The sequence below is a fragment of the Ciconia boyciana genome, chromosome 1 (assembly GCF_034638445.1).
Source record: "Ciconia boyciana chromosome 1, ASM3463844v1, whole genome shotgun sequence".
Lineage (NCBI taxonomy): Eukaryota > Metazoa > Chordata > Aves > Ciconiiformes > Ciconiidae > Ciconia > Ciconia boyciana.
In genome coordinates, this window is record NC_132934.1 from 25,931,887 (window position 1) to 25,953,292 (window position 21,406).

Genomic DNA, 21,406 nt, shown 5'->3' on the forward strand with positions numbered 1-21,406 from the left:
ACAACATTAGAGAGATTTGTGCAAGGATGCAGAGTGAGTGCAATTATCTGCCACCTTTTATCAATAAATCTTATAGGGAAATAATTATTTTTAAAATATTGTTGAAAGCTGTATGAAGCATCAAGAGTAATTTGCATGTTTTTAGCAAGTAAAAAATACTTTTGGAGTAAACTAGTAAATAGCAAATAGCATGGGGAATTTCATGGAAACTTGACACTGCAATTCATTGAGCTTAATCTGTCCCACATTTTTAGTAATTCCTGCCATGAAACGTCATTCAGAAACTTACCATACTCACCTCAAAGGGAAATCTACAGTTTTCGTCCTCTTTTTCTTCCTAAACACACTAATCCTATTGAAAAAATTATTCCTGAACATTAGTCTCGTAGTAACTGAAATCCTTGCAATTTCTGGCTTAAATAATTTATCATGGCTGATTTATTTTTATGCCAGCATCGTCCCTGACCATAAGTAGGTCTTCTCCTTCCCAAGTGTTCCCACTGTGGGAACACTTCTGATCCCCTCTTTCATCCTTCATTTTATTAGGCTTATTATGCCTTTCAAAGAAACAAACAAACACACACAAACAAAGCCAGATTCTCCATTCCATGCCATTTCTGACTGAAATTCAGAATTCTTGTCCTTTCAATGCCATTTCTGATCAAAATTCGTCACTTCAACACAGATGACCAGAACTGCATTTCCTCAGTGCCTTGCTCAATGGAATTAATACTTCCCTGAGACCACGTTTCTCTTCGTCATGATCTCATCACAGTGATGGTTCAAGATAATCTTACAGTTAGCTAGTAAATCTATGGTCTTTCTCCTGCTCTCCTGACTAATAATGATGTCCATTCAATAGGCATTTTTAGGCTACCTTGAGCTTATTCCAGGTGTGGAATAAGTGAACTTACTCCTACTCCAGTGCAAAAATGCAACATCAGATTCAATATAATTATTAGGATTACTTTCACACTAATTTAGAGGAGCTCTTGTAGGATATGATTTTTGAATAGTTTACAGCTTATTTAGTTTCATTAGGAATGAATGCAATTATGCATGCAATTATTTTGTTTACTTGGTTAGTGGTAAGGTCTATGAAGATCAGGCTGAATTTGTAATAAAATGAGTTGTTTATGCTGAAATCAGATGTGCCAGTCATACCCTGTATTAATATCACTGGTTTCTTCCTAAGACTAATTAATATCGGTGATACTAATAGTGATGTATCAGCTGTATGAATAGTACTTGCTGTGTGTTCAGGGAGGGGAGGACACTGACCACTAGAGGAAACAGCAGTTTCAGTCCAGGATAAGCATAGAAACCACTGTTTAATTCTGAATCCAGTAGTAGTTATACTATAACCTAAATAATAGTGCCTGGACCAATCCTTTCTAATCTCACTTGACATAGTACATTAATATAGTTGTCATTATATTCATGTAATTGTTCTGCAGTATCAAATTTGCAAATTCAGTACAGTATTAATAACCATGATCTTGACATTGTGAATGTAGTTTTGTGTCCTGGTGTATGTTTTGTGCTTGGTCCCTGTTCACACAATAACTCTTTCTTGAGTTAGATTGTGGTTTTGGAAATCATATTGTTTGAATGTGTCTGCTTATGTGGTCTATTTTAATAAGATTTGAAAAGTCTTTTTGGTTGCTTCAGTAACTAATTTGCCTGCTTTGTGTTTTGCATGAAGATAATGTGTTTTTGTAGTCACCGTTAAGTAGATGTTTGCTGGAGGTTCTAATCCAATATCTCTTCAAAAATTGCATTAAAGCTATATTTCATCAAGGTACTATGCATCAGTGTGTTAGTCTTGAAGAACTGGACAAGGTCACCTGCCTTTAAGATGTCTGAAAGGTTGTTTTGACTTGCCAGAAATGTTAAGTGTTAAAAATATGTAGTGCATGCAGTTTGATATTCTTACTGACACCAAGGAGATTAAATAAATTTTTTACTTAATCTGCTAATGTTCTATGCCGTGATGAATACAAAAAGTGGAAAAGAAATATCAGCAGCATTTTCTGCATATGAAGACATGTATTCATGTGATTTGCTATTCATGTGATCCATGAATATGCACAGAAAATGAGAAAATAGGATTCCTTAGACCCTCACTCACCTTTTGTTATTAGCTTCATAAGTCTACTGCAAACCTGGTTAACGTGACCGTGCTTTATATATGATTATATTGTACTGCATCATTTCCATCCCATGGTTTACACTTAGGAACAAGAGCTTTGTTAGATAAAGAAGCTCAGATAGCTAATACTGAAGTTATTCCTAATGATACTAATTAAGTAGTTGGGCAAATTACTTTCACTGATTAAACTATGATTGTAAAAAATTCCAGTTGGTCTCTTCCCTTGTCTCACATGACTCTTCCTGGGACCTAGCCCTATGAATTTTTTTTTATTGAAAACTAAACTGAGTTCAATTGCCTTGTGAGAGTTTTAGTTACATTTGTTTTACCTTTGTTGTTTGCTTTCTTTTTGAAGTCTCCTCTGTAGAATGAGTGATCTTCATGTAATTTGTAACTTTTCCATTTGTCCTTGTTTTCTTTTATGTGGGGTTGTAGTAGTTTTGTGTCAATTCTGTTATAACTTCTTTATTTTATAGTGCTACTTTTAACTATGGTACTGAAAAGAATGCAGGTACACTCTTGTTGCTGAACAGCAGGTAGAAAATTAGTTATTTGATTAATTAGCTATTAGAATTAGTTGCTTGAATAATTATTGTACTTTTCTTATTTTTAAATATGCCTAACATGTAGTGTCTTATTTAGATTAAACATTTGGAATTTTTGACTGCTGCAAAATGCGTGAATCTTGCTGATGACAGTAGTGAGTCATCTAGCAAGAACGGCATTGTACTGACGGTACAATAACAAAAAAGGTCTTTAGTGTCTGCTGTCTTTGTACATCTGACCTTGAAGAGAATTAGAACTTGCTTGTTGCAGAAGTTGAGCATCTAATACATTGATGCACCTGTTATTTCTCGCATATTAAATCGGATAATGTTTATAATGATCAGTGATTCTTTTGTGAATTAAATAATTTCTCTTTCTAGTGTTCTGGACATTCAGCTGCATTTACTTGTATTAAAGGCTTGTCCTTAAGATGTGAAATTGCTTATACTTCAAGAAATTGTAACTTTGCACCATTCCCATCCCTTTCTGACATTGTTTTCTCTTACTATTGAATCTTATTTCTAACTAAACCAATTTTGATTTGCATTTTATACTCCTATAGAGACCATGAACCAAGCAACACCTGCTAGAAAACTGGAAGAGGTTCTTCACCTTGCCGAACTCTGTATCGAAGTATTGCAGCAAAATGAAGAACATCATTCAGAGGTGAGGCCGTAACTGCATTTGCTATAGAGAATGGTTTGTTTCTAGATTTTTTCCTCCCCTGATGCGAAGCAATTCTGTCAAGAAACATTTTAGCTTTACTTTCTGACATATGTTTAAGGCAGTTCACATTTACAGAGGAATAAGAGACTTGAAGCTTATGAAAAGTGAAATAAAACTCTACTTGAATTCGCTTGAATGAACTGTAGGTTTAGAAATGAAAACTAAAGAGCATAAAATAGAGAAAGCATCTTTGTGCTGGAGGTGGTGAAATGGTATGGAAAACATTCGTAGCCTTATACAGTTGTTCCTTCCAACTTTTCACCTCTCATTCAAAATAGAAAGAAAATATAATTGAATACTAGTTTTCATCATGCTGTACATATCTTAGATTGCTTAGCTGCTGTATAGATTATAGATTTTAACCTAAAAATAATCATGGGTATAATAATCACATGCGCATTCCTTTTCTGTTGATTGGAAAAGTACTGCTTTTAAACTTGTACTTTTTAAAATGGCATTATAAGGTAGAAGAAATAAAATAGAACAATTTCATGTTTCTTACTCTCCAGTCTTTTACTTCATGATACAGAAACCATAATATTTAGAATATTTAGAATTATAACACCTTTTATATCAAGGAATTACAAAAATAAACTTGACCAGGTACACACAATTGTATATATTATTAACATTTAATTAATAAATATCATTTTCTAAGGTTCAGGAAATTGTTTTAAAAATGTTATCAAAAAAATAAATATTTTTGAGGAAAATATGCAAAGGGATAAACATGATTTAGTATATATAGTTATAAATATGATCATTCAAAACATCTGGTTTTATATCACACTATGGAATCTAGTTTTTAGCTTACATCTGTCATGTGTGAACTTGTTATAGATGTTTTATCTTATACTGAAGAAACAGCTGTTTCAATGATTTGAAATTAATTCCCTGGAGGTCCTGTTCTACACTACTGTTGCCACTGTGTTACTCTGTAGTGATTCCTTAATAAAATGTATATATTGTTGTCTTTGTCTTTTGAGGCCCTGCATTACTATAAGAATATTAGACTTCTGTGGAAAAGAACACAGAAGAAACAGATCAAATGATACATGTATGATTAAACATCTCTGTTCAAAGATTACTTTCCGTACTACTTATTTGCAGTCAGAGATGTGGTATTTTTCAGAAGGGTAAATATATTGCATATGCCTTCAGAAAAATCAATTCAGCAAAAGTTTTCAATCTAATCTAAGACAACTTGAAAATAATAAAGAGAATTTAAAGATTATTTTCCCCTTCATTCATGTAATAAACGTTCAATTTTACTGAAATTTATAAAGCATGCAGAATTTCAATATTAAAATATATCTGAGAACAAGATCACAAAATTATACATTCCCTACTCAAAACTGAAGATTAAGTATGGTGACTTCACATCATAATGTTATGTGAATATTCAGTGTTTGATAGTGCAGTTGATGAAAAGGATCAGTAATGTCTAAAATAGTATATCACATTTTTAATAGTAGCTTTGTTTTGTTTTTTTTTATTCATAACACTTCCAAATTTCTGGGATTCCCAAAGGGAAGAGAGGTACGTGATTCCTGATGAACTAAGCATTATTTTTCACCATTTATAGCATGGAACTGTGCATTGAATGTGTAGCATAAATTGTTCTGCTGATTTCTGGTGTTGTATTGCCACATTTGTGTGTCTTTCTAGAATCTAAGAACTTCAGTCTTCCTTTAATCTGGTCAGTGTTTTTGTTCTCTTATAATGTGTGTCACCAATTGCTAATTGCCTTTAGCCTGTTTTCATATTATCCATAATGACTGAACAACTATCTTAGCTGTAGTATTTGTTTTTCTATTCTTCTTCCTTGCTGCCTAAGCAATGATGGGTAGTTCTTGAGAGGGTCAGAAGAATTTGTCTGGGTTCAAAGTGTCATTTGCAAAGGGGAAGAAGATGGAAGGAAAATGTGCTGGTTTTCTGGTTTTGGTTTTGCTTTGTTTGTTTTGGTTTTGGCAATATTTTCTGAAAAGAGTTTTGCTTGCCTAAAAGGGACACCTGCCAATGCCTATATACATTTCTTTTCTTCTTTCTGTATTTCTTTGCATTTATTTATTTTCTAGGGTAAGGAGTCTGTTCCTTTAATGAGTTCCCATTTAAACAGGGTTTACTAGTGAGAAACTTCTTCCAGGTTGAGGAAGAAGACTCCATTTCAAACTCTTGCCAAAATTTTTGAAGCCTCATCTGTCCTTTTCACTACGGTGCCAGTCAGCATCCTTCAATCCTGACACTGCAACACACAAAGTACTTTTCAGTGATAGCAGAGGATGCTCAGCATTTCTTTAAAACCTCTTGACAATTCATCTTTTCTCCATTTGCCCCATGTCAAAAAGAATTACAGGCAGTCATCAGAAAGTCCAGGATGCAAAAACATATTGTAGACCACTTTTCAGAAGTTTTCTTTTATTTGATGCCTGAGTACATAATTCGACATTACCTAGGACCTGCATTTCAGAAATGCAAGTGAGGATTTCTAACTTCTTTATTTGAAGTTGTGGGAGCTCAGCACTTGTGTAGATCAAGCTACATATGTCCCTTGCTGGTAACTAAAAAATATTCCAAACAAGATATTCAAAATGGGGGGCACAAGTTTGAAAGCAAAGACATTTTCTTACCTAGTATGTGCAGGTATTTCTCACTGTCAGGTATTTTCCTGAACTCTGAGCAAAACACTCTCAGCAGTATGTGATATTCATCCTATTTCATAAGCTCACTTCACCTTCATCTTTAACTCCAGGATCACAGAGCTCCCTCTGATCCAATACTCAGCTTCAATACTGACCTGTCAAAGCCTAGATTTAAGTGACAGTGAAAAGGTACAAGAGTTCTATGTGAAGTATTCTATAATGTGGAGCTGCCTTTACTTGCTGACACGCTATTTTTCACAGATCTCTTCTTTTAAGCTAAGATTACCTAAGAATCTAAATTTTTACCAAAGAAAACTATGTGTTCCAACATGTTGTTAAGTTATTGAAAATTAATATAGACATTAGTGAATTTCTAAAGATGTATTTATAGCATTTGTGGAAGGAAAACTGGATGCCTTCCTCAGGAGAAGCTGACATCTTTAAGGCAAAAATAGGTATTAAAAAGTGCTCTGTATCTATTAAAAAAACCCTTAGGCTTCAAGGAACAAAATTTCACACTAAAACCATCCCTTCTGATTAACAAATGAGTGCAAAATGTATTCACAATAATTTATTTGAAAAAGAAGTTAGTCTGATTACTTACAGCCTTAGAATTGAATGAAAGAAAAAAGAAGCATATACAGTATCTTTTCAAGGCTGAGGCCTTCACTCTTTTCTTTGCTCTCTGGCAAAAAGAGTTGCAGGGATTTATACTCCTTTTTTGATTTTTTGTGTTACATTTTTGTTCTGATTATATCATCTTGCCTAGCATAATCTATTTGATTTCTTACATTTTTGATGCAAGGTTTTATAAAATATTTTCACATTTTTCACTTGGCCTGTTCATCCTCCCCAGATGAGGCAGGACATGAAGTGACATATCCAAATGTATTTTGCCATAGATACAACACATCTCTCTGCTTTATGACTCGTGTTTAGTAATTGTATTTTGTTATGTTTGCAGGCATTTGCTTGGTGGCCAGAATTATTGGCTGAGCATGCAGAGAAGTTTTTGTCTCTCTATTCTGTTGATATGGATTCAGCACTCGAGGCACAGCCGCAGGACTCCTGGGACAGCTTCCCACTTTTCCAGCTGCTGAATAATGCTCTCAGAAACGACAGTAAGATCTTAAGTTTTTTACTTATTGTGTGCATAAGATTTTTCAATGTGCCCACACCTTAGAAATGTATTTCTAACTAATATAATTCTCAAATTAAAAGCGGCAGTGCCCATGTTTATGATATATATCCTGGTGCTCCATTTCTTGGAAGCTGAACAGTTTCTCTCTGTCCTTGTGCCATTTCAGTCCTTATTCTGGTGATCCTTTAACCATTCAGTATCACAGATTGCTCAGTTTTAAATCAATGATGTACAAGCAGCATAATATTTATTTAGTATTTCATGTTTAATCTGTACTGCTTAAATAAAATTGTAGTTAATACTTCCTTCTAAGTCTTCATGTAAACTACTTTCAGACTAGTTATGTCTATAAAGATATTGTAGGCTTAGTGTGAATAGGGTGAGATATATAAAATAAATCAGAGTGTTATTTTCACTCGGTGTATTGTTGTATCATTATTTGAGTTGGAGAACAAAATTTGAAATAGCTGTGTTATCTTGCTTTTATTCATCTTCGAAGAGCTAATTTTCTTTTTTTTTTAAATAATAGTTAAGTGATCTCCTAGGCCAGTTTTATGTGAAAGGGATTTTAATAATGGAATTAAGGAAATAACAAAAAAAAATTGATTAGATGCTATTTTAAAAACATTGAATTGCACCTTATTTTGCAGACAAGTAATTTCTCCTAACATTTTAAGGCATCATAAAGAAAAAAATATTTGTGCTATATTTTATATGTTTACTCATATTCTATTTTTAGAAAATGAGAAAATGACCCACTGGTTTTTTTAATTATTTTGGAGATAGAAATGCTATTTTTATTCAATGATTCAAGTTATTCCAAAATTTGATTTTTTTAATTACAAATACAAGAAACTCATTTTTAACTCTTCCTGGAAAATTCATTTCATTTCTGTGGAAGTTCAATAGCTTTTAAGAATTTGAGCTCCGTGTATGGAAACTGCTTGAAAGAATGGAAAATAGCATTCAAGAGCTTTTCTCCAAGGTTACATATATTGCAACCTATATTATTTATCACTGTATTATTGTTAACCTTAGCTGCCAAGTGTTTATTGAAATATATAGGTTGTCTCAGTATAGTACCTGTTGGCCACAGCACCATATCATGAAATGGAGCAACTAGCAAATGTACAATTCACTGTAACATGATGGATTACAAACTTCGTGGAAGGAAAGGGGCAAATGGACAGGGCCACTAAACTGAAGCTGAATCTTGAACAGCATTGTTGAAAGTCACTGTTACTGCACCACATTGGATGTGGTCTAGGACAGAGTGGAAGAACATTAACAGCCACTCTTAGAGGTCTCTTTTCGTGAACTGTTTCCATACTCTGACATTTAACAATACATGAAATGCGATATTCCTGATGATTTCTTTTTTCACATGTTATCCTAGTGAAAGAAAATGTATTTGTTCTTGTTTCCCTTAGTTTATTTTTAAGATATTTGTGAATGTTTCGTCTGGATCCCTTGTTGGACAAAGTGCAACTACAGAAACGTATTAAAATTGCCATGCTGATGGTAATTTAAGCTTGATTTAGAAGGCTGCTCAGAAGGGTGTAGGAATTGTTTGATCTTGGGGCAGATCTCATAAGAGTTAGACTCCTGCAAGGTGGGTTCTGGATTACTTGAAGTGGGTGTCTGATCATCTAAAATCCAGATTAAAAATCTGAAGCCTGTATTCAGGTGTCTTTCCTACCATCTTACATTTTCAGTTTAGGAAACACGTCTCTAGTTTTGGTGTTATGTGCACTTAAAACATTATTTGGTTTCTGAAAGTCGTGGAAGTATTTTACAGTAGTTTCACAAGAAGGATTTGTGGCATCAGTTTTAACTATGTTATTGTGTCGTTTGTGTTCCTTTGCGCTTTGGTTCCAACCTGAGAGAAGTGATAGAAACAAGGGTTGTCCTCACATGCAAAGAGGTTGCTGGTAGGCTACTGATTTTTCCTTCCTTAAAAGATTAAATGGATAATAATGCTAAATGATTAAAACATTTTATGTTAGGAAAAGGAAAGACATTTTATGAAAACTTTCATGTCAAAGCAATTATTAGAAGGATTGTAAAACCTTAACTGAAGGATACAAAACAACTGCTGTATGAAATGTCATACCTGTATACCAATTTCAGTAATTCCCTAATGGTAATAGATATAGTAAATGACAGTTTCTGGCAAGTGAAAGCCATCTGGAAAATTATACACTTTTTTTTCCCAGAACTATTGGAAAGCAACCGTGGAAATTAGTCACCTTTTAATCGGTGGATATGTTAGCAAGTGGCAAGTGACCATTCTACCAAGAACTGATTCCCAAGTGGAACATACCTCAGTGCTTATTCTTTAATTAACAGCTTTTTCACCTTGCAAGTGCATTAAAGCCATTAGAAAGAGCTCACCATGCTTATATAATCAAATTTACAGTCTTCCAAAATGAAATAAATAATTCTGGCTTTACCCTAAGTGAAAACCTTTTCCTGAAAACTATCACCTTCATAAAGATAGATTTAGAAAAAAAATCTAAAAAGGGAAAAACTGGAATGTGGTCTCATGAGGATAAAAAGGCTAGTGTTAATAATTAACAAGGAGAGTGAAGTGGAGTAAATTAGCCATAATAGAGCCCACAGTGACTGGCAAAGTCACCTCTCATTATCAAAAAACTCATTAGGAAATGAAGAGGTGGAAATCCCACTGGGTTATTCTCACTCTCTGGCTATATCAGAGATTACTTTTCAGATTTCTTTCAAATGAAGAACTGTTAGGTCACCATATTGCATATTAGGTTAATCTTCAGTGAAATTTGGAGGACTGACACCTGCGTGTTATTCTATCTCAAGAGCTTTAAATGAGCTCTAAGTCTTTGATGCAGGAGTCAGTTTTCATGTAAACCTGACATGAGTGAAATCCTAACAATAAAGAAACAATCTAACATTTACAACATTAAAGAAAACTTACATGTAATACTATTTTTATAACTATGTCACTAAAATATAGTATTAGAAAGACAATGAGATAATGAAAATGCATAGTCTTTGCTATTCAAATAATATCAAATGTGTTATTTTACATAGCGTACAAAACATTGTACAAGATTCAAGTCAAATACTTCAAAGACAATATTCATTTAACAATGAGAAAAAAAAAGCATTTTCCAATACAGCGTATAACTTTTCATGAAGAAAAAGGGGGGAGGAAGGGGGAGTTCTGACTGAAGCTTCACATTTGTATTATGAAGGACTCCATTTTGAGTCACTTTAAGCTTCTCAAATTTTTTCTGACCTGACTCCATAACAATTAAGAGTTCATCAGTGAGTTCACCAGTGATTGCTTTCCTGTTAAGTCTAACTGAAGAACTACTTAAAAAAAATGGATGGAGGAGTATGACCTTTCTATCCTAGAAAATATTTCAGCTTTTCTGACAAGAGCTAACAAATAACAAAAAGTGATTTTAAAAATGACATTTACTGTGGAGATGAGTAATAGATTATAGCTAAATTTGTTGCGATTTTTCAAAATGTAAAGGTTTGAAAAAATATTGTAGCTCCTTTTATAGTATACATTTTAATGATCTCCAAAGTTTCTATTGTTCATGTACAATTATGCCTGACTGTGTAGAGCTTTGCAGATTTTACAGAGATAACAGTACCAAATATCTCTCTATGAGAGTGAAATTAATTTTTCCAGAATTAGGTATTCGTGGAGGGAAGAAGGACATGGTTGTCCCAGGATTGTATCTTATTTTCTGTAATGACGACATTACTTTTTGTCCACAGAGCCTATAAATTATGTTATGAAGGGGCCTGCTCTAGAGGGCAATTTACTTTCTGTAGTTGTTTAATTATTCAGATTAATCAGTTTTTTAGTGCCTCAAGACAGATCTGTATTAATTCCTCTTCATTTAAGACTGTGTCAGAGATATCTTTTAGTGGCATGTGCCTAGTTACTTGAAGTGTCCATATATTTGGCTTATTTTAGAGGTTTTTCAATTGTATATTCAATATTCTGCTCCTTTCCTTGCCAAGTTTTCTTTCCAAGTGTCACTTGCTCACACTAGGTACTGTGCTGTTGCTCAGCATTATTGCATTACTACATTGGCACGAATCAGTCAAAACTAGGAGTATTATAAAGTTAACTAATAATCTTCATTTTCCATCAAGTATTACTCAGTGAAATGTCCGTGCACCTGCTCTAACTCAGCCATGGTACACCTGTAGACAGTCTGATGAAGCTGATTTAGAAAAACCAGCATGTTGAGTGTTAGCCTCTTGAAAGCCATTGCCGTTATCATGGCTATTGATTTCAAACAGGAATTCTCTGATATGGTTTTTCCAGTATTGCTGTTGCTGGTAGTAGCGGAGCAGCAAACACCACCAAAGACAGCATCACATTCCTGCTTTGTTACAGGCTGTGTACCACTTTTGTACTAGAATTTATTTATAACATCATAGCCCCCATCTTAAACTGCAGGGTGGAGATAGAAAACAATTCGGATTTAAAGGAATCAGGGCAAAGTTTATAGCCACACATAAAGATACCTTTCATCAAACCTTACACTTCTTACTAATTGTAGTGGGAATCTTTTCTTAGATCAGGGACTTACGATTTTTGCTCCTATTAGGAGCTGCTTTGAAATAATAACCTGCCTTCAGTTTAGAGCTACGTGTTTTGGTTACTGATACTGACAGCTAACTCAAGCTGCATAATTGCTTACGAGAATATCCAATAACCTTTTTGACTGAATGGGCATTTTAGGCACAAGAAAATTGTGCAATAAGCTCTTTGTGTCAGTCTGTCTTGTAAAGATGAAGTTCTTTGCAGTTTCATTGCCAAAGTTCTGACAGGGAGGGAAATTTTTACTTCTTAAATAAATTTTCAGCTTGCTTGCTTATAGTGCATTTCTAAAATTCACTTTTAAAGTATGTCTTGTATGTAAAAATATACAACAATTTGTATATAAGCTGAGACACTTGCAATTTTCACCACAGTTTGAGTAACTGATTAATAAATGCTCTGTGGAGGCAGAATGTAATATAAACAGGAAATTAATGGACATAGAAGCTTTTTTTTTTCAGATTATTGGATTATTTTCAACTGCTACGAATAGAATATGGAGGCCCAAGGAAATTTCCTTCTTGAAATTTACTGGTTTTATTTTGGATTTAAAAATACGCCAGGAAATCCAAGTGGTGCCTTCCCGAGAATCCTATGGAGAGCAGGATAATTATAGACTGTCTGCCAAAGTGCTAATTTTGTCAGTGGAAGAGACTTGTGTTAACCTGTGTCATTCTCCCTTTCCTTTGATTCTGCAGAAGCTCTTGAGGACAGCTTAACATGCTGACTCCAGGAAAACTCCTAAACTTTGTCTATATAAGTATAAGCAAAGCAAGCCCCACAGCTTTTGATGTACACAAGCACGGTAGATTCTTTGCCTACTATTAGAGGAGAAACCTCATTCCAGTGCTGTGTTATTAGACTGTACCTTTCATCTTTTGTCTTTTCTTGTCATATTTTAATAAGTTTCAGCTACCTAATATGTAAAAGTTGAATAACTTTCATCTTCAACTTCAGTATTTCAAGAATTTTTCATTTGGAGATCTCTTTCTGTTCCTGCAATCTGTTTTCCATTAGTATTGTATATGCATTAGTTTGCCCTGGCATAGGCTTTCATTTTGTTGTTGTTTGTGTGAATATGAGATGGCTCATATGAAGAGGGTGTGGGGTGTCTATATTGACAAGACAATAGAGAATTAAGCTACATAGCTTTGAAGACAAGTGGTAGTTGAGGGATTTGAAGTGTGGCGTTTCCTCAAGGATCTCTTTGTTTCCCATCTGCTTTGATGCACAGGTGGTACCTTTTGGCAAGATAAATTCTAATCATAGGGTAGAGTGCCGTGAGTCTGCTGATAATACTCAGCTATATCACTTACCCCTGCACTCTCAGTTCTTTCCCTGCCCTGCAGTAATCCTTGATGGAGACCTCCAGATGGGTAAATCAGAGCTGCCATGTCCTCAGCCCTGGGAAAACAGAATGCTCACCGAGTTGTTGATCCGAGACAGCGCTCTGGTGTGTGCTCACATACAGAGGGGTCTCTGTGGAGGTGCAGTCAGATTAAGAGTCTTGGCATCATTTTGGAAAGTTTCACTTCCCTGCAAAGGCTGCTGTCAGCATGTCAGGAAAATGATTCAGCTTTTTAAGTTGAACAGCTTTTATTGCCTGTGACTTCTTTAAATTTCGTTCTGACTTCAGAATAACAAGAGTCGCCCTCCTGCCCATGAGGCTTTATTACTGTAATTCCCAGAGTAGGGCTTGTAGCAGAGCATTTCTGTGGTATGCTCAGAACGTAGTAAACTACAAGCTCATCCCTTCAAGTAACTGTGATTGCCTGTTTAATGCCAGTCCTGCACTGATTCACTATAAAGCAGCAAAATTGGCATAATTGACACAGTTGTATTCTTGTTGTTGTTTTTAAGCTCAAAGTTGCCTTGAAAAATCAGCCTAATATGTAGCTTGATACCTGCCACCTTTTGTTTCTCAAAGGCAATGTTCATCAGCTGTTTACGGTGAAACACACGGTGTGTGGGCAAGCTTCCACACCTTTGTGTTAATATCCAAATCCTTCTCTGTTGTTGTTATTGCTGATCACAGATGCTGCAGTTTTAAGATATATAAATATAAGGAAAAATAACACTGTTTTGAGTGCTTGATATATGAATAATTATGCCAGAACTAGCTAGTTAACAAGTAGTTCTATCAGCAGTGTAAATAATGGAGCATGTTTGTAATGGACTCATAGGTGCTCTCAAGGGTGGATTCTCAAGTGTTTAATAAGAGATGAGCCTATGCCGCTGCCTTTTTCTCAGTGGAAACCCTAATAATCTCTGCCTGCTACCTAGCTGCCTGTTTTCGTGAGACTTCATATATTTGATCTCTCCACCCCTGTGTGTAACATGGTTGAAATTAACTGAAAGTTTCAAAATTCTTAGCAAGAAAGAGGCAGGTGAACAAAACCAGAGAGAGCTGATCGCATTGGTATTGTCTCCTTAGGTAAAAGCGATTGATACATAATTTACCATTACTCTACAAGGATGTTTTCAAGAACATAGTTCTTGCTTTCAGATCATTGTATTCAAGAAAAAAAAAAATTAGTGTCCAGATATTCAGCAACAAAGGCACTTCCTTGAAATACAAGTAGCAATAGGGAACTGAAACTTGATGACACATTTTCCCCATAGTCACCATCTCTCCCAGGTTCAGTTTGGGGCGCACATCATTCAGGAATGGAAGGCAAAGGAGTTTCTGGAAGTTACAGAAATTATTTTTATATGTTATACATGGAGTTCTACCACTAGTGGAACAAGAGGGATTGTAATTGTATGAGATGGTTTCCAGGGTTTTGAGCCTCATGATCCAGCCTTTTCTTCTTAGGAAGATGAGGAAGCCTCCTCAAATCACGGTTGTGGTACCCATCCAAATCAAATGAGAAGCCTGGATGCAGGAATAGGTGGGAGGAGAAAGCTACAAGAGAATTTAAAACAAGAGAATATAGGTGGGAGAAAAGGAGGGCTACCAAGATCATGCAAATTTGTCTCTATGGCTCAGCTTGCCTGTATGATTTCCATGTACACATGGGAATATTCTTATAGTCCTAATAATAGTGCTGGATTAATGGGTGAACACAGACACATTCAAAACATGAAACTGATATACTCCCTTGGTGGGACAGGACATTAGTGTGCTAACAGTTGGGATTTGCTAAGAGAACATTTCAGGGAGTACAGGGACAAGCAGTGGTGATGGCAAACTAATTTTCAGGTTTTAAGCATCTTAATTTGGATATTGTATAGTTTTTCATGCAGCAAATCCCATCTGTGAAGCAGATAATTTTCTACTGCTTATAGCTACTTTACTTTTCTTGAGTAATATGTTTCATGCTTATAGTATGCTCACCAGTCAACTCCATTTCTTTCAAAAAGCAAGAGAACACCTCTAGGCATGTTACATATTGTCAGCTTTCCTAAGCACTTTAGGCAACTAGTTTTCAGGACTTCCTTTAAATAGTTATAAAACTACAATTACTGTAAAGTTGGAGATAATCACACCAGAGAATTAGCAAACTTCCAGAAGGGGAGTGTAGAGTTAGCATCCTTTAAAATTTTGCAAGACAGTTGAGAGGGCAGAGGAGAGGCAAGTGTGGCTGCTGGGGCTGAGTTTCACATGAACACAGACTGGCTGGGAGGTACTTCTGTTTGTGGGGGTCTTGGTGAGGTTTGTACACATGTCAGGATGGGACAAGCCAGGATTCTGGTGGCGAGCTCTGGCCTTCGAGATTTTTATGTATGGACATGCATAGGCGTACCGAGACCTATTTTCTATTCAAGAGCTCATTGAATGTCCTGGGTAGCTATAGGCAGTGATTCAGAACTTTGCCAGCTCCCGAGGACGCAGAGCAGATGGGTAAACTGTTCTTATTCTCCCAAACACTCATATGTCACATCATATGGCTTTTTCCATTAAGCATTCTAGAGGAAATGCTGTATACCTCTATGTTTTTGCACATAGCCTAGTGAGGCTGGAATGTTTTACAGTAACCTTTGCTCTTCTTAGCATAAGGAGAATAAAAATAATTGAATGACATTCAAATACTTTTGTTTGGTTTGGGTTTTTTGTTCTGTCTTGGTGTCTAAGTACTGAACAAAATTGCTAAGGCTTAGATTCAGCAAAGTATATTATTAATTTTAAGAAGATACAAAAGTGTTCTGGTTTAACAAGAACTTCAGTATGTGCCTAGTTTTCGTAACAGTGACAGTTTAAAATGCACTGCAGTGTCCTCATGGAGCACTTCATTTATCTTTTATGAACTGTATTTCCTACACAAGCTGGATCTTGTTCTTAAAATGCTTTTGTGTACTAAAACATTTTAAGAGATACTTTTTCCTATAGCAAAATAAAATAGGGAAAGGCCTGACATTTTTTATTTGTGTTTTGTTTGTTTTTAAAGCATTTTTGTGCAATGGAAAGTTTCACAAGCACTTGCAAGAAATTTTTGTTCCCATGGTCATCCGCTACATCGATCTCATGGAATCATCAATTGCCCAGTCCATTCACAGAGGTCTTGAACAAGAGTCATGGCAACCTGTCAAGTAAGTGCTTTCTACAAGATCTGAACAAAGCACCTGCCTATAGCTTTCTGTCTAATCAGGTGTTCTCCCTCGTTGTCCTCTAAATATTCTATTTTTTATTGTATTCCTACATTGTTTATTTCTTCACAGGAGCATCACCAACAGTCTTCCTAATGTAGCTCTTCCAAAAGTTCCAAGTTTGCCTCTTAATCTTCCACAAATACCTAGCTTTACTACACCAACCTGGATGACTTCTTTGTATGACTCCACGTGTGTATTCTTCAATAACCTTCTGACTGTATGTCAGCTCTGCATGGCCTTGCTAGTGTTCTGTGCAGCTGTATTTGGATTGCATGGTGTTTATGATCTCTTACTTGGAAATTATTGTTTCTTGGGAGTGAGCCAAGCATGGACTGTTAGTGAGTTGCGCTTTCCAGTGCATTAAAATGTAGCAGTCTTAAACCTGATAACTTACAAAATCAACTTGGCAAGGTCTGTCATAGTATGAATGGTGTTTAATACCCTAAACAACCTAATGATTCTTCTGAATTAATAAGAAGTGGGGAACCTTTTGGATAATTGATTTTAGATCGTGGTTTTGTAAAGTGAGGCAGCCCATCATGTTTTTGCATGGGTTTGATTAACTCGTTGTATATAGATACTGGTTCTGAAAATCATTGGTTGCAAATACTGTCATTAGATTAAATATCCATGTTACAGGGAAACAGTAAAAGGTTAATAAGTACCCAGAATAGAAGTACATCCATTTCTTCGTCTGTTTGAAAAAATATATATTTCTTTTTGATTTCTCCCCAACACTTCAGTGCTCTTTTCTTAAAAAAAAAAAAAAAAAAAAATAGAGCAGACATGCCCTGTTCTGGGGGAATATTCCCATAGTTACAGGCCAGATTTCTGTGTGAGGACACATTCATATACATTAGAGAAAGTCTCAAGAAGAACCTTATTTTAGCTAAAGTTGTATTAGGAAAGGATGAATGTGAAAGACTTCAAAAAACATATGTTCAAGACACAAAGCTTGATAATATGATTTCAAGCCAAGTATTGCCTTCTCAAGTTTTATGACAGAGTTAAACACTCCTAACAAGGACTTAGATCCGTTACTGCAAGAGTTGATAGTTTGTGCTCTGCCAGACTTCTGGCACTTGTCTATTATTATGTTTGTTGTTCTGCTGCTAATTCCCCTAAAAGTTGACAAAATTCCTCTTAATCCTTGGCTTTGGTACCTTTTGTGTTTACTATAATAATGCTAGGTTTCGCCTGATGTTCTTATGCAAGTCATTTCAGCTTTGAATACAAACTAATTGGTCTTCTGCTACGCAATTCCTTTCTGTTATTCCCATCCTTTCAAGGGTTACTTTTTATTTAAAGAATAGCTTTCAGAGTTAAGAGTTGTTGTAAACTTAGATGTGGCCTTCTTACAGTCTGTATTCTAGCATCCCCATGCAGTAAAAATAACTTGTACGAATTAAAATTCATGTATTTTGAATGTTGGGTTTAAAATTAATATATAATAAATATGGATTCTGGTTGGAGGATTATAGTGGTAGATCTCTCCTAAATGAAAGTTTTGGTGTAGCAATAAATTCCTAGACCATATTGTCAAAAAATGTGTGAGTATAGTGGAATTCAGCCATCGCATGATCCCCCTTGCACATTTTCTGGTATTAAGGTTCATGGTGTGTATGGCAAAGTATGCATAACATCCTAAACTAATCAGTGAGGTTTTCAAAGCGTTCACTGAACACTGAGGTTGACGTGTGCTGTAAGCACTTGCCAGCAGTAGCTGTCTCTCTGCTGCTTCTCAAGTGGGGACAAGCAGTGTCCCCACCACGGTGTGGCCTCTGTAAGGCCATCATCCCCTTTCAGCCACCCTGAACAGCATTCGAGAAGAGGTCTGCCAAGGTGCTGGCTCTGTTGTAGGCACCTCTTCATGTTCTTTTTCCCCAAACGTAGAGCTTTCAAGTTGTATTTTATGAAATGTGTATAAATTAACATTCAAAATTGCAGGTAGTATTAAGTTACCTTTGTAATACTGTGGAATTCAGGTAGTATTTTAAGAATCAGCCTACCTACTGAAGAGCCAAGTAACTTCTCAGAATGGCCATGTGTTGCATTTGGATCAAAAAATAAAAGTGAAGGCAATGCAAGCCAGTTATTCCTCCTCCCACGCTAATGAGTTTCCTCTTTCCTGCTGGTTACGGTATCTCAGCTTCTGGCAGAGGAAGTGATTTACTTTGACTATTACATGAAAGAAAGAAGGAGGGTTTTATTTCCCGCACTGCTCCCATCCCATCCTTTTCAGGAAGAACAAAGCCTCCTTTTTCTAGTTAAATTCTCCACTGGGGAGTAACCAAATACCTAGGCTCCAATACCTGTTAAGCAAAACGCAGTGTTTCCTGTCGATTTTCCATTTCGATGTGATGAACACCCACCTTAAATGGACTAGAGTGGCATATTGTATTGTACATAGAGTCAGTGGAGGCACCTAAATTCAGGAGCCCAGACCCCACTTGATCAGACATCGCAGGTGGCTCCTTCTCCCCTCTGACTCCCCCAAGTCTTTCTCTCCCAATCCACTGTGCTCCCTCCTCCCGGCCACACAGCTGATGCTTTGGCAAGAAGATGACTACATTTGTTACTAAGTTTTGCTGGACTTCTCTCTTTCTCTTTGAAAGTGATGATTTTGGCCATTTGATCATTAGCAATTTGAATTACACAATGAAGAATCTACAGGCAGAAAGAATGACAGAAAATAGTCTGTGAGCTGAGATACAGTTAAATGTTTACTGAGAATGCCAAGTCCTGTGTTTATTTTGGCTGCAATAGGAAGATTTCATATTCTCCAAACTTTACTAATGTTCATGTTCATGGTCTTATGTTCATGTTTAAGTCCATTCATATTCAACAGAGCTGTTACATGCCTACCTAAGAACTTTTGCTGAAGACAAAGAGGCATTCACAGTTAGGCATTTCTTTGTGTGCTTTATTGATGAAAACAGATTTTCCTCTCTTTCACTTAAAAGGTGCTGAAATTCTTTCAAACATTACTAGAGAAGATTGTTTGTATTTTTTAATTAACTGTTGCAATTTTTTTTTGCTTGGTCACATGTTTTGGAGCAGTAAATGTATGCTGCTTATAACAGCACTTAGGAAGATCATTACCTCATTTTCAGTTGGTTTGGCTTAACCTTTTATTATTGGGCATTGGAAAGGGAGATACAAAAATGGGAAAGTATTATGAGTGGTAGTCTATTTTTCTTGATTGGTCTCAGGAGAGGACAACTCAGAGGACATCTTGGCTAGACGTGCAGAGCACTGTGAATTACTGTTCCATTTGGCTGAAGACAACATCCTGAAAGAGCAAAAAAGTTTGAATATTCTGTAAAAGCTTCTAATCAGCCATAATGAGGGGTTTTTTTCATTACTTATTCCTTAATTCAAATGTACTACTTTAAATTGCATTTTTGTTCCATTTAATATTTTAAATTTAATTTCTATGCCTCTTTTGGACCTGGCTTTTAAGTTAGACTTGTGGGTTATTTCGATTGTTTATGGTTTCATTTATATATTATTATTTTCAGTGCAGACATGAGATAGATTCACTGACCAAAAATATTGTAGATACAGACCTGAGGTTGTCTGTTGCTATCTAGTGCCAGCCTAGAACATCAAGTTGAGCAAAAATCAAGTCTGGGGAAACATGGAATAAGATACATGCTTGCAGGAGGATGCTCCTGTCTTGTCTTCCAGCCAGAACAGGCAACATCAAAGGAAATATGTCAGCTATATTCTTTCTGCTATGACTCAGCTGTAATGAGTGACAAGAGGGACTGGCTGGAGCAGTCGCAGTGCTCTGGTTGTGACATGAAGGGATCTGGTCTGAATGTGTCAGAGCTCCCATGATGGACGTCTCTGTGTGTTCGTGCATGCTGAATAAGTCAGGAGGCCACCTTTCAGTGCTGTTTTGAGGGATTGCATCTGTAGTGCCACATATGTTCCTGCAGTAGCGCTTGCCTGCAGTAAAATGGAAGGAGGCCATGCTTTGTGTTTTTAAGGATGGGTCTTTAAAAGTATAGCCATAGGACTGATGGAATAGTGAAATTTAGCTGGTCTACTTTCTGTAGAATAAGGAGGTTTTTTGAATATAGCTAGTTCCTACTGAGCATTCTGGAAGACGAACGTATATTGTGGGCCAAATTGCTTTTCTTCCAAAAATCCTAACATGCAGGAAGAAAGAAGAATCAAGAAACATGTTTTGGTTGCTTGATCCTCAGGTTGCCTCACTCTTGAACTAAGTAGGAGGAACCGTGAGGTAACTCTGTCCCTAATATCTTTGAGGGACTGTACACAAGCAGTTACTTGCTATGCCAAAGTTCTGCTCCATCCTTCCCCCTCATCTGCTCATGGAAAATAGAGAGATGGGGAAAGCGCCGTTGACTCTATAACTACTGAAAATCCTTTTCTGTTGAAGAAATTCTCAGTTGACTTTCTGAGCCCTGAATATACATCTTGAGGTAGCATAAAGGAAGTAGAGCTGGAGCTCACAAGCTGGGGGCTCACAAAGGACATGGAGTTGGTGCCCCGTTTTGTAAACAGTCCCCACAAGACGCTAATGGGTAGTAACTCAGTAATAACCTTTAAAAAAGATAATTGCAGTAATTTATAAAATCACCATCATTGCCCTTGGTAAATTCTACAAGAACAGAAGCCAGCTGATTTTAAATCTTGCGGTTGATTGAGAATGTCCTTAGATATTTAACATTTCTCCTACATTTTCATATCTCAAGCTACCCTGTGGAGTTTGACATCTAGTCAAGAAATTACTTATTCTGTGTCTACTCTGGAGTCATGTGTGTGCTGATCTTGCAGCCAGTGTGCTTTATTAGTGGACTGTTTGACTAATTGCTACTGCTTAGGTAGCTGGCAAGCCTAGTGGGAAGCTGCCTCACTCAGCTGTCAGTGGATAAGTGAATTGCTTAGGAGACTGTATACAGCTCCTAAGTTTAATATTCTGCTGGGTCTTGGAGAAACTTTATATCTTCGACCTTTTTTTGCTGTGTTCA

The 21,406-nt window shown here is 36.1% G+C and overlaps 1 protein-coding gene across 8 annotated transcripts in view; it reads left to right on the forward strand.

The window, feature by feature from the left end:
* The window catches only part of CADPS2 (calcium dependent secretion activator 2), a 318,768-nt gene that overhangs the window by 248,622 nt on the left and 48,740 nt on the right, over positions 1-21,406 (forward strand). For 4 of the 8 annotated variants that reach the window (XM_072870283.1, XM_072870362.1, XM_072870441.1 and 1 more), the window contains 5 exons: positions 3,261-3,364; positions 4,955-4,963; positions 7,031-7,187; positions 16,202-16,343; positions 16,473-16,592. In XM_072870283.1, the coding sequence (XP_072726384.1) occupies positions 3,261-3,364; positions 4,955-4,963; positions 7,031-7,187; positions 16,202-16,343; positions 16,473-16,592 (532 nt within the window). The remainder of the gene's footprint in view (positions 1-3,260; positions 3,365-4,954; positions 4,964-7,030; positions 7,188-16,201; positions 16,344-16,472; positions 16,593-21,406) is intronic. The other 4 variants (XM_072870608.1, XM_072870525.1, XM_072870687.1 and 1 more) reach the window with 2 other exon arrangements.